The sequence below is a fragment of the Parus major genome, chromosome 1A (genome assembly GCF_001522545.3).
Source record: "Parus major isolate Abel chromosome 1A, Parus_major1.1, whole genome shotgun sequence".
Lineage (NCBI taxonomy): Eukaryota > Metazoa > Chordata > Aves > Passeriformes > Paridae > Parus > Parus major.
In genome coordinates this window covers 20549564-20564546 of record NC_031773.1, presented here as the reverse complement: position 1 = coordinate 20564546, position 14983 = coordinate 20549564, and the positions used below count along the sequence as shown (strand labels likewise).

The 14983-nt window shown below is 42.6% G+C and overlaps 1 protein-coding gene across 1 annotated transcript; it reads left to right on the top strand.

Annotated features, from left to right (window-relative positions):
- The first annotated feature begins 982 nt into the window (after positions 1–982).
- LMOD2 (leiomodin 2) lies at positions 983–7228 on the top strand. Its single transcript, XM_015628043.3, has 3 exons — positions 983–1463; positions 5118–6440; positions 6783–7228. Exons 1-3 carry the CDS (start codon positions 1191–1193, stop codon positions 6807–6809), a joined length of 1623 nt encoding a protein of 540 aa, XP_015483529.1. The 5' UTR covers positions 983–1190; the 3' UTR covers positions 6810–7228.
- Positions 7229–14983: the final 7755 nt, after the last annotated feature.

The window sequence follows — 14983 nt, the reverse complement described above, 5'->3', positions numbered from 1 at the left end:
CTCACAACACAGATTAGCAGATATTGCTGGCCTGCATGTTTCAGAAAAAGTTGCTAGTTCACCATCAGTCACTGCTAATAGAAAAAAAAAAAAAAAAAACACCAAAAAAAAATCAGAAAAACAAATAATAAACATTACAAAGTTTAATCTTTCTTTTTGTAATTCTTCTTATTGAAAGATGCCTGTCAATAAAAATAATATCAGAATAATATATAATCTATTAGCAGAAACTACAATGTAGCTATGCATTTAGAATAAAGAATTGAAGGGCACTCTCCAGCTGCACATCAGTCAGTGCCAGCGAGCAACAGCCCTTAAAAGAATAGCCACTAGAGGCCTTCAGCTGCCTGGCCTGTCAGAAGTGATGAAGGCACAGCCCCCTGCCCACCCGGGGCTTGTTTCCCTTCAATCTCTGGGTGACTCTGTCGTTTCTCCCCAGCAGAGCACAATTCTCCACGTGAAAAAAAAAACCTCACAGATGCTCAAATGGACATGTCCAGCTGATTCTCAGTCCTAGAAAAAATAAGGGAATTAACAAAAAATTCAGTTGTGTGATTTATTACAGGCAACATGTGACACTGCAGGAGCAGTGCTCCCCACAGCTGCCGGCACGCTCACCTCTTCCCCTTGGCTGCCTTTCCACCGATCCCAACCGCCTGCAAACACCTTGGTGGGATAAGAGCCTTCCACTAGAAAACCGTGAGAGGAAGTCCACTGAACAACAGCAAGGGTGTTTTATTTCCAGCCACTGTGAGAGCTCAGGATTAAATGGATTTTCATTGTTTTTTCCCTACTGCAATTTGGACATGATGCCAGTGTAAGTGCAGCCGGGGTTTTATTTGGTGCCGCCCCCCCGTCTGCAAGGCTGGTATTCTCCCACTAGCTGCCTGTTCTAAATATGGCCATGGCCAGTGTGTCAATAATCCCCCTCTTTAAGGGACTTGCAAACATTAGTGTTGGGACATTCTTGCTGTTCAGATGTCTAGCTGACGTCTGATGCTTAAAACGGAGCATGCTTTCATCCCTTCCTGCATTGTCGTAAGCCCCCAATGATTACTCTTAAAAGGGTGCCTCTGGCTATGCAGGGAAACAGTTGCTGACCACAGGAGACACAGCTTGCTTGCTGTGCTTGCTTGCCTTCTTGAATGCCTGGTCACTTTAGCTTTGTACCAGCCTGACCAAGCAGGACCATGTCTACCTTTGGGTATAGAAGAGAGCTCAGTAAATATGAAGACATTGATGAAGATGAGCTCCTCGCTTCCCTCACTGAAGAGGAGCTGAAGGAGCTGGAGCGGGAGCTAGAGGACATAGAGCCCGACCGTAACCTTCCAGTGGGACAGCGGCAGAAGAGCCTGACAGAGAAAACACCAACAGGGACTTTCAGCCGGGAAGCGCTGATGGCCTACTGGGAGAGGGAGACCAAGAAACTCCTAGAAAAAGAGAGGCTGGGTGCATGCGAGAAGGTAAGGTGCTGAGGCATTTGCTGTTTCCTATAGGTATTTGTTTTTTTCTTCATTGGCATGATCTCACTGACTGATTTCATTTCTTTTCAGTCTCTTGTAGTATTTTTAAGAACATTGCTAGCCATACCTCTATGCCTGCTAAAGCACTGAGTATTAGCTCAGAGAGTTTTTGCTCTCTCTGGAGGTACCTTAAGGGCTCAGCTCAGAACAGAGCAAAGTGCCATAAAATCTATAATTAGTGATTAAAATAGGAAAAAATTAAAGGGCTTGTTAAAAAATATTAATAGGTAGAGATGTGGGCTTTTGGATAGCATTTGATTTTTTAAGAAAGCTACAAAAACTGCTTTTGCCTTTCCTTAAAAAACAGCCAGTATTGACTGCTGAGAAGCATGTAAGGAAGATGATTTTGACTCCATGTTATGTCAGAAGTTGAGTAAGCGGATGCCAGGCTTTGTGCTCGCTGGAAGAAAGCAGCTTGTGTTGCTTTGTTCCTGCTGAGGACCCTTGGCATGGTTCAGCAGTCTTCTGACAACTGTTGTCAGAGGGCAGCTGTACATTATTTAAAATGTGGCCTCGGATAGAGTCATCAGTCAAACCATTTAACTGCATTCCCAAAAAAAACAACCAATAGTGTTTGTTAGGCAGCTCATCTCCCAAAATAAAAATGTTAGTAACAAAAGCCATTTCCTGAACTGCAAACAAACAGTACAGCTGGACAGGAGTGAAGGGCTTAGTTTTGGCAAGCAGTGAGCACTCTAGGTCTCAGCTGATGTCCACATTGGCACTCCTGATCTGTGCTAAAAGTGTATGTGATACTGAGCCCAGCCAAAAAGCAACTTCTGCTTTCATGATGGCTCCATGTAATTTCAGAGCAAAGTGGGACTTGGTAATTTTTAAGCACTGCTTCATACCAAGCTCTTACTCTGTTCATAGGGACACATTTTCCCATGTTTAAGCAGAAAGTAATTCAACAAAGGCAAAGACAGCAAAACCGAACTCAGAACCTCTAACAGCCCTGATTTGGGAGCTAATTTCATTTGCAAGGTAATAATTTCAGTTTATACATTAGATAAAATATCCTCCTAGAGGAAAGTCAGATGGATTAAATTACCCTGCAATATCCAGGATGTTTTTACATGTATTTTCTCTTGTTCGTGAATGGTGGTATAAGGTCTTTGCAAGCAAGTGCACAGACCAGTAGCTGTCATCAGACCATTAGTATCAGCTTGCAGACATCAACTTCACTCCCTGTTTGTCAGTCCTAGAGAGTAAATGGCAAGATTAATGTTTATTTCCAGCCTGGAACTTGAAACCTGGGCAGTTCTAAAAAACCTGCTGAACAGGTCTAGTTCAGTATCTTATACAATGGCAGGATCTTTGGGGTTTTTTTCCTTTTTCCATGTATACACAGCATTAATGACAGGTAGTGGCTAAACCTCCAAGTCCTGGCAAAAGACTCTATACTTTTTGATCTGAGAAAAAACTTCCTAAATGCATCCTTAAATAAGAAAAGGTTGATATGTTGATAACTGTCTGGAAATTTTTCACCTTTATCTAAGATGGTTATTCATGCTCCTTCTATAGTTAGTGGTGACAGATCAGCTGGTCCAAAAGGCAAACAACTTGCAGATAGCCTTTTAGGGTGAGTAACTTGTCCTCCAGAGATATTTACCTCTACATTGACTCTCTTAGTCCTAACTTTTCATTAAATTCCCACAAAGTAAGGTGATGCCCTACAGGCTGCCTGCAGCAGTCTTGTACCACAGTGCTGCCACAGTAAGAATACATCTCTGTATTAAATTTCAAAATTATCATGCAGATTATTATGACACCAGACAATGTACATGACAGGCAACTAAATTCTGCCTTTGACCTCAGAAATGCCACTCAAAAATGGTTTTATTAATCTAGCAACATTAAACATATCAATAGTGCATTTAAAGGCACCTCCTTCTGCTCATGTGTAGCATATGTTCCTCAAGATATAAAACCAAAGCTGTGAAGATAGGATTTTGGACACCTGATGTTTTCAGGCCTTAAAGCCCTACACATATATAGAAAATACAGATATAAATCTTGATCCCATAATAAACCTATAGGTAGCACAATATCTCTCAGCACAGGGGCGTTGCTGCACATGTTCTACAGGAGAAGCAGTGGGGCTGGGTCCTACAAGATCTCTGTGTGCAGGCCAATGCAATCAGACCCTGCAAGGCCCCCAGGTACTGACTGCTCAGGAGCATCAGGCAGAAACAGCTCAATGTTCTGTTTCATTAAGAGTCACAGTTCTGCAAACATTACAATTAGCATATTTTTTGCATGTATCCCAGCACAAAGTTGTACTGAAAATTCTGAAACAGCAGTACCATGCATTTTAACAGTTTTCTATTTTCAGAACCAGATAACTAAAACTGCACAGGTTGTCTAAAAATAGGCTGTCCTGTTAATAACACTTCTGTTTTCCAGAAACAGAATCACTGTGTCTCTGCAGAGTGTACTCGTTTTGGAAAATGCACTCTAGTATTTTACAGAGATTAAAACATGAATATTGCTAAACTAGTGCATACAGAGAAATTATAATTAATCATGTAAAGAAAAATACATACATATAGTTTTTCCAGTAGACAAAACATGACATGGAAGGTCTTTTTGAGCAAGAGGTTTAAGGCTGGTTGTTGATTCTGGGTTCTGTCATGCCCCATAGATCCCCATCACACTACTGGAGTCTCCATGTGGAGAGTGAGGCTTTCTTTTTCCTGCTCCCCTGCAGAGTGCTCTCTTTTGCCACCATAACTGCTAAAGGCAGCAAGCAGGGCTTTAGGGCATGGTTCCAAATTTGCCTTCCTAGTACCCACCAAACACACTAAAATAACCTTATGTTTCAGGAAAACAGTGCATTGGCTCTGTAGGCAATGAGTTATAACAATTCACAGTCTGGCAGCTGACCTGTGACCGCGGGTGGTGAGCACCAGCTTAGCTCTTTACAAACACAGAGAAATTCAGGGGTTATTGACATGTGATTACATGTTACCTGTGGGAGTGCATCTCAATCCTTTCATCACAAATAGTTTGTTAGTATGTACAGCGCATGCAGTACATCCAAAGAATTTTTGACATGACTTCTGTGATTCTGTATTGTTTTGCATGCTGGTATACAAGACTACACATGCAGACACTATTTGTATTTTAAATCATGGCAACCTTTAATTTTTTAGATATACTAACATATTTAAGGGAGTCTGAGATGTCTAATCCTCATGAAATGAAGAAGCTTGTTGCTCATGTTCATTTTGAAATTGTTGTCTTATGTTTCTGCTGTCAAGGATCCAAATTATATCCCCTGGCAGACATGCCAACACATAGAAAACCTGAAGTATGTCCGTGTCATAATACCTTGTATCAAGTTTTCTCTTGGCAGAAATCACTGACACTGGTAAAGTGGTTGCAATTTTTGCTGAGCATTTTCTAAAGAATGTAAAAGAAATAATGTTAAAAAGTGTTAAATGAAACATTTTCTGTTCTCCTAACTGTATCTGTTTGTTTTTAGCTTTCAATGTTAACTTACATAGTGTCAGTATAATTGTTCCTGTGCTAAAAGGCAGTAGTTACATTACTTCAATCATGTTTAACACCTACACCTACGTTCCTGTCCAGGATTCTGAGCAAGAGGAAGACAATTCAGAAGAACTTCAAGAAGAATGTTTCACAGAAAGCAATAGTGAAGTGTCTGAGGAGGCATATACCGAAGAGGATGATGAAGAAGATGAAGAGGAAGATGAAGCTGAGAGTGATGATGAGCATGAGGAAGAGCAAAATGCTGCAGCTGGCAGGCGTTCTGACCATATCAGACACAAAAAGTGTAATGGTGCAAAGGACAATGAAAACTTCCTCAATGGCCATGATGGAAAAGACAGTGATAATCGGAGCTTAAAAAGCAGTGTCATCCACCCTTGTGGAAATCCAACGGTTATTGAAGATGCTTTGGAAAAAGTTAGGAGCAATGACCCTGACACCACAGAGGTCAATCTGAACAACATTGAAAACATCACTTCACAGATGCTTATACAATTTTCTCAAGCCCTGAGGGACAACACAGTGGTTAAGTCATTCAGCTTGGCTAACACCCATGCTGATGACAACGTGGCAATAGCTATTGCTGGTATGTTAAAGGTTAATCAGCATATAACTAGTCTGAATATTGAGTCAAATTTTATCACAGGCAAAGGTGTGCTGGCCATCATGAGAGCTTTGCAGCATAACAAGGTTCTAACAGAACTGCGGTTCCACAATCAGAGGCACATCATGGGCAGCCAGGTGGAAATGGACATAGTCAAACTGTTGAAAGAGAACACCACCCTGGTAAAGCTGGGGTACCACTTTGACCTTGCTGGCCCAAGAATGAGCATGACAAGTATCCTGACAAGAAATATGGATAAACAAAGGCAAAAGCGTATGCAGGAGCAGCGGCAACAAGAGTCAGGTTGTGATGGAGCTGTCAGTCCAAAGACCAAAGTTTTGCAAAAGGGGACACCTCGGTCCTCACCTTATGTGTCACCTAAAAGCTCACCGTGGTCTTCCCCAAAGCTCCCTAAGAAAGCACTGCCAGTGAAATGTCAGCCTCCAGCACCTGCACCCCCACCTCCCCTTCCCCCCTCGCCCCCACCTCCCCCTCCTCCTCCCCCTCTTCCAGTTGTTCCAGAGAAGAAGGCACCTACCAGGAATATAGCCGAAGTCATCAAACAGCAAGAAAGCTCAAAAAAAGCCCTACATAATGGACAGAAAAAGAAAAAAGGCAAAAAAAGCAGAAAACATGAGAACAACATATTGAAAGAAATTAAAGATTCTTTAAAATCAGTCTCAGACAGAAAATCAGAGGAAGGTTCACGACCCTCCACCCGGCCATCCACCCCACAAAGGTCTCTCCATGACAACCTCATGGAAGCAATTCGGGCAAGCAGCATAAGGCAATTAAGGCGGGTAAGTGAGAGATCCTAGTTCAGTAACTGATTGTGGTCCAAATATAGCACAAGTTCAGTTAATTTTAATACACTTAGTTTAAAAAAAAAAAAAATCCTAGAAATGTGAGCATAATAAAGCACTTGGGAGGAGACTTCCCTCTGATTTGTCTTTTCTCAGTGCAGTGATTTCTGTCTGGCTGTGATTTTAACAGCAAGTGGGGTACTTTCCCAGGCTCAGCCTTGTGGGAGATGATGTGTAGCACAGAGCTCTTGGCAGTATGTCTGACAGCAGTTTCAGGTGTTTTTCCATCTAGACTGTACAGCAAATGTAATGAATGTCCTTCCTACCACTGTTTCATAGGTGGAGGTACCAGAAGCCCTTCGGTGAAAGCCTGGGTGACAGGAGAAGCAGAGCAGTGATCGAGGGGAGGCTGCTTGTCCTTTCACTGGTGGTAACAGACTGTCTAGAAAGCTGCTTCCAAAGTACACTCTTAGATGCAAGCCATTTCTCTTTTATTTCAAAGAAATAAACCTGCTAAATATAAAATAATGCTTTAATGATACACTTACATTGTAATCTGTAAATATGGAAATATTTTTCTTTTTTATTTAATGAGATTTATATTGAGAAGTTGTTGCTTATTTAGATATTCTTGTCAATATCCGATTGCACATCACTGGACAAGTTCTTTACACTGAGATGTAATAGTTTACCAGCCTGTGGTTTCTTCTTTTTCTTTTTCTTTCTTTTTTTTTTTTTTTTTTCCATTAATTTACAATAAATGTGGTTTGAAGCTTTCAAGCAGACACATAGTCCTGAATTTCTGTGAATGAAAACCCACCAGATGATTGCACCAAGTTCATGAGCATTTGGGAAGTCTCATGGGAAAGAACCTGAAATCTTTCTCAGCTGCACCTGAGCCTGTGAGGCAGATAGTATCTGAGCCCACATTAGTGCAGTTTCATATTTGCATTGTAAAAAATGGTTTATAAAGCTATATACCACTAAACCTAAGCTATGGGTTGTGTCAGGTCACCAGTGTTGCACACCAGGTCCTGAATCTTGGCCTAAAGAACTGGGAGATGACTAGAGCTGTAGTTCACCTTGACTTACAGGCTGATAGTTAATGTCAATATGTTAAGGATGCAGCAGATTTATTCAAGTGAGATCCATTCAGTACAAGTGCTGTTGGTAATCAGAAGTAACCCCAGTGCAGACATCCAGTCAGGGGAACTTGAAAAGCAGCCTACCGTCCAGGTGGAAAAAGGCTTTCCAATAGTATCAGTTGAACAACAAGCAGGGTGTGAACTGTCAGTATGATACAGTGGAAGCAGAGCCAACATCTCTTGGAGATGAACGACTGGAGGTATCACATCGCAGGCAATGGCACAAATAGCCCTTCTTCATGTAGCACTAGGCATCTCCCTCTGTCAAATTAGTTATGCTTCTTGGTGCTTCAGCTACTGTGAAGGCAGTGATAACCTGAAGAAAACTGAGTAGTGGCCAAGATGTTGAAAGGTGAGAAGAGATATGTTCAGAAACACTACTAAGTATTAGTTTGCTCATTGCAATGATAAATAACAGAATTAGTATTTCTTTTATATAAAGCCACATCAAAGAGAATTACTTAGGGTTACCCAGTAGTGGCACTGAAAAAATATGGGTAAGCTTGTACCTACAATTATTAATGAGACAGATTTTCCCAGAAATAGGAACAAATTACTGGAGGGAAATTAAGCCTAATGGAGAGGGGAGTCTTCTAATGAATTGTCAAAAATGTTACTGCCATGGCAAGGAAACAGTGAAGACACCTTTTTCTTTTGTATTTATTGACCAAAACATACCAAAAGCAATTTATAATTGAAACACTTTCCAACAATTTTCTTCCTGCTCAGGATCACAACAACTCATGAGTATTTCTAGATCCAGTATTACAGGAAATATGTACAATTGGTCTTTATCTGCCTTTATAATTGCATAGGCTCCCATAACATAAAAATCAACCTATGGTCAATCTCCCATGACCAAATGCAAGCTGGGGTTTGGGATCTTCTGAGGATGGAAGCAATACTGGAATGCAGACCACATTCAGGTGTAGACCTGTGGCCCCAGAAACTTGGGAAGGATGAGAAACATCCTGGATGTTTAATCAAATGGCAAAAGCAGCTAAGCAGCTGCAAGGGAAAACAGAAAGCAATGAGGGAACTCATGGAAAGCATGATGGAGAGGATTTGGACAAGTAAATGTTTTTTAGAAACAATACCATACTTTTGAGGAAAGAAGTAGAGTGACAAGTGAGGAAACTGTCTGTATGAGAGGTGAAAAAATACATAGAAAAAGGAGACAATAAAGAAGAAAATGAATACTTGAAAGTGGCAGATGAGAGAAGAGAAAAATGTGGAAGAATAAAAAGCCTAGAAGAAAGGAAGAGGATAGAATTCATTTTTTAGGATGGTGAGAGCTGTTGGAATTACCCTTTTGCAGAAGGAGAGGATGATGGGCACAGCTCCTATGAGGCTTTGTGTGGAGATACTGCCTGTGGGGGCTGTCAGGTGGCCATCAGCCCTCGCAGGTGTGAGCCCTGCTCCGAGGCGTTGTGCAGTCAGGAAGCAGTAGCCACGAGCAGTTATCAAAGCTCCTGCAGCACACTCCCTCACCAAGTGTCAAGTCCTGTGCCTTAGCCAAAGTCTAATCTGGGCAATTACCTTCTGCCTACATACATTTCACAGCAGTTTCCCTTGGAGACATTTCAAGGCATAGCTCTTATTTGCAGAGCCACGAGGCACCCCCAAATACCTTGTTAAGGTTTTGATGCCCCACTGAAAGGAAAGCCAGTCCCCTCCCCTCTGGGGTGTCAGCTCTGCTGCCAGCGCTGCTGAGCTCCCTCACAGATGTGTCCAAGAAGCAATTTCTTTTCCATTCAAACAGACAAGCAAGCACTGTATCACAAGCATGCCAACCGCTCTGGGAGCTACTGTGCTGCCTTCCTGGACAGTAACACGGTTCATTCATAAACCATTCATATGGTTTAGCAGGAGCCAAGAGATGCCAAGACGTGCTTCTGCCTTGGGAACAGACACCCCTGGGCCATTTCCCCTGGGGCCCAGGTCCTGCCTGTAAGCTCAGTTCACTTCTTTTTGATCACAGGGAGACAAGTGATCTCTGCTGGAGGCCTGACTGCCTCTTGTTTGACCTGCAGGAAAGGTGTCCTGGAGTCAGCTCCTGCACACCCTGTGCTATGCTCCCATCAGAGTTGTTGGACACAGGAGCCTCAGGATGCAGGCATGCTCCTCACTTGGACTCATGAGGCTCCTGCAGTGGGGGGCCAGTCAGAAAAACAAACACATCAAAATCCATCATTTACGTGTTCCATGTGGAACACGGGACAACTCAGCAACATGAGGCTGCACCTCGAATCCTGTGTGCCGCAAGAAAAACATTGAGGGGCTGGAGCACGTCCAGGGAAGGACAACAGGGCTGGTGAAGGGTCTAGAGAGTGACTGATATGAGGAGTGTCTGGGGTAGCTGTGTGTGCTCAGCCTGGAGAAAAGGGAGACCTTGTTGCTCTCTGTAACTACCTGACAGAAGGCTGAAGCCAGATGGGCGTCAGTCTCCTCTCCTGGATAAAAAGTGACAGAACGAGAAGAAATGCCATCAAATTTTACCAGGGGAAGTTCAAACTGGTTATTTAAAAAGATTTCTTCAGGAAAATGTGATCAAGTCCTAGAATAGGGTGCCCAAGGAAGCTGTGGAAGTGTCCCTGGAAGTGTTCAGAAAATGTGTAAGTGTGGTGCTTAGAGACATGGTTTAGAGGTGAATCTGGCTGTACTGGGTTAAGGGTTGGACTCAATGATCTTAGAGGTTTTTTCCAACCTTAAGGATTCTGTGATTCTATAAAAAAGCTGACCTTTGAAAGAACCAGATACCAGAGCCTGTTACCTGTAAATCCAGTATGTGGCCCTTTAGTTCATGCCTCGCCACCTAGAGAAGTGTCTGAAATTATAGAAAGAAAAGGACCTCAGAAAAGAGCAAGAAATTTTATTTTCTGGAAGTTTTGCTGCCTCCTTCTGAGTTCACTGTTGATGTTCTGGAGAGTGAACCACCTTTCTAGGGCTTGGCTGAGGGCGAAGGTGCTGGTCCAACCACCCTGCAGAGGTGACACCTTCCCACCAAACAGGGCAGGTGGCCATGGGGGCTCCTGCCAGGTGAGCCACATGTATTTCTGGAGGCCAAGTCTGTGCTGCACACAGGTGGGGAGCCAGAAGAGCTGGTGTGGGACAGTCCCTGCATGGCATGGTGGGAGAATGGATGTCCTGAGAGGCTGTGAGCAGACAGGAGTGGGAAGCTGTAGCCAAGGCCTCTCTGTTGCCCACATTGTAGCACAACACAGTTATAACTCTTGCAGAACTCAGCAGAAGCTGGGAGTATTGCAGACTTCCACGCCACCACTTGTATATCTTTCTCAGAAGTCCATCAGTTCAGTGGAAGTAATGATTAAGGCAGAGCAGCTCCACACCCAAAACAGAGAGGACTTGTCTGCAGGCTGTTTAGAGAGTGGCACGAATGACCACGGTGAGTTAGCCACAAAGGGGGTACTTGCCATGCTGGATGTAAGGGGAGAGGTAGCTCCAAACACTATTTTCACAGGTGCAGGCCCAAGTGAAACAGCATCTGGAAGGGTGTGTACAATTTCAGTAACTACCAGCCAGGAAAAATTGTTTTGAATTGGAAGAGGGACAGAAAATGGCTGAGATAATTGGGGAACTGAAGAGCTGTCCTGTGAGAGAGATGAGAACAGGTGGTTGGATCAATCTAGCCAAACAAAGGCTCAAAGGGATTTCTGCTCATGTCTATAAATACTGCAATGTGGAAAGAGCTACAGGACATAGTTAGCAGTAGAAAAAAACCCCAGAAACTGTGCATGACTGCATTTGGATCAGAAATTAGAAGACATATCCAAACTCTTAGAACAAGAAGGTGCTTGGAACAGCCTTCCCATTAAAAAAGAATGGGGAAATTCTTACTGCTAAAATAATGCAAGAAGTTTATGAAAATAAGCTTCTATGGTTTGGTGTTTCCAGAAGCAGAAGCTTGAAAGTGGTAACACAGAAGCCCTGCCATTATTAAATTAATGCTCTTAGATGTGATAACTCCACAGGATCTTCAACCTAGAATAGTACTGAAAGTTGTAAAAATATCCTACAATTTGTAGTAAGATGGTCTATTTTCAAATCCATGTAAGTGAGATGTAACTTTAGACAAAGACTATCACATTGAAATGGAAGTCTTCTACTAGATTCTGGCTTAATATCATCCACACTTGATGCCATCAGGAAACTAATAATTTACGAGAGGGAGTAGAATTTGATTCACATATTGATAAGCCCAGCACTGCATGTACACTCTCTGATTCTGTCAGATCTGCTTGTCCAATATTGCACTTATGACAGAATTCATTTTTAGATTCATTCTGCAAAAGTTATAAAACAAGTTTACTTTGACTTGCCAGTTCAATTACTTGATTTTGAATTTTAAGTTCTTAAATAGGATAGTAATAATTGTGCCACACACATAAAGAGAAATACTGCACCCAGGAAAAAAAGCCTTGCTTAAAAAAAAAATTGTGTACCTGTATCACAGAGAAGATGCTCTTTAGAATCACCTGGTGATTTTTCATCGCCCCTTTTATTTAAGTAGCATGAGATATTTTTCTTTTCACACATGTGAAATATCTGCCCACTCACAGTGTTTCAAGTTAGGCACTAAATGAAGTTTATGTTTGGGACTGTGATTTTTGCCGTATTTTAGTAATTTTATTTTATATGACAGTTCTCTTGCTCTGAGAAGTACAGAGGACTTATGTTGAAGAGTTTTTTTTACTCAGAAAACACCATTATCAAGGGAGAACACCTCAATGTCCTACCTCTTGGCTGGGTCTTGAGCTTCTCAGTCCTCAGCCTGACCCTGAGCTGCCAAGAGCTGGAGCCAGAGAGGATTAGGGACAAGGGGTGCTGTCACAGCTTGGGTAGGCAGAGTGAAGGTGTACATCTGGACAAAGTGGGTGATTGGTAAGGATGAGGTAGCTCCCAGCACAGACTAACCGATTGCCCCAGCTCCACACTGCTCCCTGCCTTGCCAGGGCTGTCCTGCAAGGGCAGCATGGGCTGGAGTCCATGGTGGTGCTGGGTCTGCTGGGGGGATGCAACCTTGTGCTGAAACTGGGAGGCAAAGGAGAGAACTGCAGTGAGAGAGAGCACAACAGCTGAGGGCTTTCTTTCTGTGTAGATAGTGGAAAAATAGGGCAACTGTCATGCATGGGCTGCAGGATAGCTGGGGAACTATCAGATCCAAATGTAACTGTTCTGTGTGAAAAGGATGGATCAGTCCAAAGGAAAAATGGAGATATGAACAAATTCTGTCATTGTGGAAAGCGAGGAAACAGTCTGATGAATGTATTTATTTCTATCTGTAACCTTTGACTGCTTTCAGCTTCAAATATATATTAATTTTATAAAGTTTTTTAATGGAAATAAAAAAAGGGTTATTTTCTACAGAACTATAACACAGAGAAAGACATTTTTCTTTTAATAAAATACAGTCATGGTAAAAAATCTTACTGAGTGTCTGGTAAGAGCCCAGACACGTATCTCAAAGCCAAGACTGAGGGGTATGGGCTGTTTGTGTACTCTGGGGTATATTTTTAAATTTGTTATGGCTCTGCTTTGCCTTGGAGAGATCAGTACTGATCCATCTCACAGTACTGCAAGGTTATGGTCACGCAGACTGAAGTGTGCTCCCAGACCCTCAGGCCTCAAGTGCTATTGGATTCATTATTACTATATTTGTTTTATTTTTATTTTTGCTAACAGGAATATATTTGACTGGTGGAATATAACTTCATATTTCTAAATGGTGTATTTCTAAATGGTGAGAGAAGCACAGCCCATGATCCAATGCAGGAAATTTTGCAAATGCAGATGAGGCAAGCCATGAGGACAGGAGTCACCTGGCTGTGAAAGAATGCCTGTGAAAAGGAAGACTTCCTCACTTAAGAAATAAGCAGCTAAGGAACTGATAGTCAGAAATGCTTATGCAATCTGAGGAGGATAAATCTGGGATTATTCCCAGGAGTGGCCTAAAAGACATTTTACCAGACTAACCAAGTATAGCCTCCATGCATGAGACTATTTTTCTTGTGTAGGACATACTTGAAGTTTCAGTTCTATAGGTAAATTCCTTCTGCAGCCCATTATGCCTTTCTCCTGAGAGCATTAGCTCAATCCACCCATGAAGGACTAAGTATATCCTGGGCTTTTCTCTCCAGTTTTTTTTTTTTTTTTTTGCAAGAATCCTTTGGAGCTATAGGTTTATTTTTTAATTATTACATTCATGAGTGTTCTTGAGGGCTGTCACTGAGCTACAGTTAAAGCAGTGAATTTTGCAGGCACCTGAAGGAAGTGTTTATGTGTACACAGTGTGGGGTCACCCCTGTTGCTCGGTCTCAGCTTACTGCTCTCTAAATCTGCAACCCATGCATGTGTTGCTGTGTTTCACAAACAAGTTGGAAGGCAACAGTGCTCAGGTTTCATGTGCTCTTAATCACTTCTGCCAAATTCCAGGCCTTTGTTTTCCTCCTCACCAAGTGTGCCTGGACTGTGGCAGGTCAGTCTCAGCTGCGGAGGACGGGCAGGTACAAACAAACTCTGCCCATATTGCGAGTGGTGGGACAGGAGCACCAGTCCAGGAGGTTTGTGACTGCACAGGCAGCACCCAGACAAGGCAAATACTCCTGCCTTTCATCCCAGTTTAGCATGGGTTTGGGTGTGTTACAAGATTTATGTCATCCCATGCCAGGATTATCTTCTGTCTAACCAGTCATGAGCTAAACTTGTCAGTCTCTGCTATAGTTTAAAGTGACTAAAATCAGTTTGAGATCCAATCACTCCAAATATACCAGTAGTTGGATTTTAGGTGCAACACCAGCTGGTGCAGCTCCAGGACAATTTTGCAGCTCTGGATGTACACTGCAGAAAAAAAAAAATAAAATCAACCAACATAAAGGAAGACTCTTCCAGTTTTCTTCCTTAGACCTCTCACTACAGTTTCAGAGCTGTGCTGCTGGTGCAAAGGAGATGCTGGGAACCTCTAGCTAGGAGCACAGGGAGGACAGTATTGGGCAGCATGGATTTAGCTTGGATTTAATTTTTCTGGATCAGTACCCTGACTACAGAGCCACAGATGTTGATAATTGATAGCCCAGCACAGCTGAGCAGCCTGAATAACCCCACCGTGCCACTGGCTGCCACTCTCAAATTCCCACTGCAAAGAATCCCACAGGTCACATGGAGAACTGAGCTCACAGCTGGGTGTCAGACAATCCTGAGCCCTAATCCTGCTCTGACAGCTCCCTGCTACAAGACATGGTGTTACCTCAAGGGCACCGAGCACATTTTGTCAGCTTCCCGTCTGTAGAGCATAAAAGCTCCTCCAGACTGGCCTTTGCTCCAAGAAAGCATCAAACATAATTAAATCGGCTCTTAAAAATACATAGTAGATAGAGT

Excerpts from the sequence above, each read along its gene's own strand:
- LMOD2 (XM_015628043.3), top strand. The coding sequence starts at position 1,191 with ATGTCTACCTTTGGGTATAGAAGAGAGCTCAGTAAATATGAAGACATT. Across the intron at positions 1,464-5,117 it reads GGCTGGGTGCATGCGAGAAG|GATTCTGAGCAAGAGGAAGA; the intron begins GTAAGGTGCTGA and ends GTTCCTGTCCAG. Across the intron at positions 6,441-6,782 it reads GCATAAGGCAATTAAGGCGG|GTGGAGGTACCAGAAGCCCT; the intron begins GTAAGTGAGAGA and ends ACTGTTTCATAG.